General features: G+C 55.3%; 1 protein-coding gene across 4 annotated transcripts in view; it reads right to left on the reverse strand.

Moving 5' to 3' along the window:
• LOC113205903 (head-specific guanylate cyclase) overlaps window positions 1-2,874 on the reverse strand; it is a 98,446-nt gene that overhangs the window by 17,469 nt on the left and 78,103 nt on the right. For all 4 annotated transcript variants that reach the window (XM_052264588.1, XM_052264586.1, XM_052264585.1 and 1 more), the window contains 2 exons: window positions 672-877; window positions 407-546 (listed from right to left, as the gene is read on the reverse strand). In XM_052264588.1, the coding sequence (XP_052120548.1) occupies window positions 407-546; window positions 672-877 (346 nt within the window). The remainder of the gene's footprint in view (window positions 1-406; window positions 547-671; window positions 878-2,874) is intronic.

The following is a 2,874-nucleotide window of genomic DNA, read 5'->3' on the forward strand; positions in this document are numbered from 1 at the left end:
GGTGCAGGTGGGTGACGGCGCGTTAACACATTTGCTCGCCGGCAGTTGGGAGTTGGGCTGCGGCTCCCTGTTAGCCGCGGTCGTGGGGACCACTCCCGCCGCTCAGCAGGCGGACACACCGCTTGGGCCGCAGCGTTTGGCCTTGCGCTCCGCCGACGCGCGCGTCGATCGCAGCAGCCACCCGCCCCCTGTCCTGGGACCACTACCGCACCGTTGGTTGCGCCGAGGGGGACAGACAACGAGCTGCGCATTGATCGTGATGGCCAGGCTGCCGCCCATGCGTCCCCCGGGGGCCGCCCGCCTCGCGTGAGGGACGAGGACGAAGCTCCCCATGCTCGTCGTTACCGCCACTTTGAGCTCGCGCGAAAAAGAAGAAGAGCCAAAACCGCGACTACTGCTTTCTCACCTCCGCTTTGAACTCCGCGACCCCCGGCGGCCTCCGGAGCGACAGCAGAAACGGCGTGTTGACCCGCTCCAAGATGGCCTCGAAGGAGAGCGTCAGCCCCTTCGGCCGCTTGAGGGTAAAGTAATTGCTAAACGCGGCGCCTGCAACAGAACAGAGAAGTGGCAATAACGTGAGATATTTTTCGATTGAAAGGTGACCAAAAATGCACTGGCTGAAAAATGCGTATGAAATGATTCTAGGTGATGTAGACACTTCGTGAACCCACCGGTTGTGTGGAGCTCCTTGCCGAAGATCCTCATGAAGCCGGCGCCCAGCTGCACGAGCTCGAGGCTGCGGTCCAGCACCAGGTGCCAGAGGAAGGCCTTGCAGAAGGTGGACACGCCGATGGGCAGGTCGGCGGCCTTGGTGGAGGGCGGCGGCAGGCCCGCGGCGCTCTGCGAGCCCCTCCGGCTGCCGGGCGTGATCAGGTACCTGCGGCACACACGGCGGGGAGGTTAGAGGGAGACGACAAGGTCCGGATGTCATGAGGTACCTGCAGCTCACACAACGGGGAGGCTAAAGCCTTGGCTAAAGCCCGACATAGTTTACCCCGTTCTTGTTCTCACTTCGCAGCGGCAGCAGCCGTCCCTCCGCGCCGAGAGAAACTACTGCTCCAGAGAGGCGGGTTCAGTTACGGCACTGGATCTGCGCACAGCACTCGCCTGCCGCCCGGGGCGCGACCCCCTTCCCCCCTGCACCCCCCCTGCGCGCCGCGAGTGGGCGCTTTTTTTTCACCCGTTAGCGTTACGCCACTCCCTCCCCGCGTGCAACGCCGCACCGCACGCCCCCCAGGGGGTACAGGGAAGGCCCCATGTGCGCGCCAACATTGTTAGAGGAGGGACCTGCAAGGGGAAGGGCAGGGGGGAACGGCCCAGCTGAGCCGCTGGGACGGATCAAACCGGCAGCACTTACTGGATTTCCAGCGGGCAAAAGGGGGCACCTGCGGACAATAATCCAGGCCTACCTACCGTCCCTCCCTTTGCCCCCCCCCCCCCAACAGATCTACGCTTTCCGGTGCACTGCAATGAGACGACCACAGGCCCCTGTTTTTAGTGGATCCCATTTGATATCATTGCTGCAATTGTTGGACAACCACTCGCTGGTCCCACTTTCAGACAAAGTTTAGGGAAACCAGAGCATTTAAATGAAGCAGTGCATCATATCTAGGCGGGCTGTCGCTATCAGCTACTTCTTTCGCGCTCCGAACAGAAGCGGTAATTTCCATAGCAGAATGGGGATTGTCGAAAAGGTAGCTACGACTCCGACAGGGTTACGGGACCTCAGCGCCTGCGAGAGTCAGGGTAGGCCAACCCGCAGTACACGCCGGCACTGCAAGCAAGATGTTGCCTACATGCCAGGCGCTATGAAAGCATATACAGGCCGAGCTTTAGAATTTCTAAACGGCGAACGACAGTCTTACTTTCTTCCCTTGCAGGCTCTACATAGTTAACAATTACGACAGTAAATCACTACAGAGTGGTCTGGTAGTTTTTTAATGGTGTGATCACTGAAATTCGTTTTGTGATACTTTTACTCAATTTTTGCGATAACTGGTGTTTTGCGATTCCCACGCTTATGGGCATGATAACTCCAAAAAATGCGATAAAAGTATCACATTTTTGTGATAAAATCATCACAAAAAATGAAATAAAATAATTTTTGTGATGATTTTATCACAATAATGTAATACTTTTATCACATTTTTTGGAGTTATCATGCCCTTTAGCGCGGGAATCGCAAAACATCAGTTATCGCATCGTTTTGTGTTAAAAGTATCGCAAAATCAGACTCAGTGTATTCTGTAGCTAACTGTACCGGGCAGGTCTGTACAGAACAATCTGTATTGATTCTGTCTCTGGGTACAGAATTTTTAAGAATGTGCTTGGTTTCCAAGCAGGTGCCCCATCCCCTAGTAGTTTTGATAGGTTTCCAAGTTGAGCAACCCGCATTCTGCTTGAAATTTGTCATAATTACTTGGAGCGCAAAATAACTGCTAGGAAACCAAACAACACCCATTTTTCCGATGTTACGTACAAGGCACTTCCCCGCGTATCACTTTCGGGACGAACCATCGCCTGGACCGGTGTATCCTCGACACGAGTGGATCCCCAAGCTGCAAAACAAAGCCGTGCGGAGGAAGGGGCGGGAGGTGAGGTGGCAGCTTCACGTGACGTGCCACTATGGAACATGAAGTGGAGGAGTATCTATACCGCCAGCCGGCCTGGACGTGTTAACAGTGCGCTGCTGACGTGGGAGGTCATGTGTGTGTGAGAAGAGAGAGAGAGAGAGAGAGAGAGAGAGAGAGAGAGAGAGAGAGAGAGAGAGAGAGAGAGTGAGAGTTTGTGTGTGTGTGTGTATGTGTGTGAGTTTGTGAGAGAGAAGGGGTGGGGGCAGATTGGTTGGAGGGGTTCGCTCCAGTGATCTCGCCC

Source organism: Frankliniella occidentalis, unplaced genomic scaffold (assembly GCF_000697945.3).
Source record: "Frankliniella occidentalis isolate FOCC.00 unplaced genomic scaffold, Focc_3.1 Scaffold20, whole genome shotgun sequence".
Taxonomy (NCBI): Eukaryota; Metazoa; Arthropoda; class Insecta; order Thysanoptera; family Thripidae; genus Frankliniella; species Frankliniella occidentalis.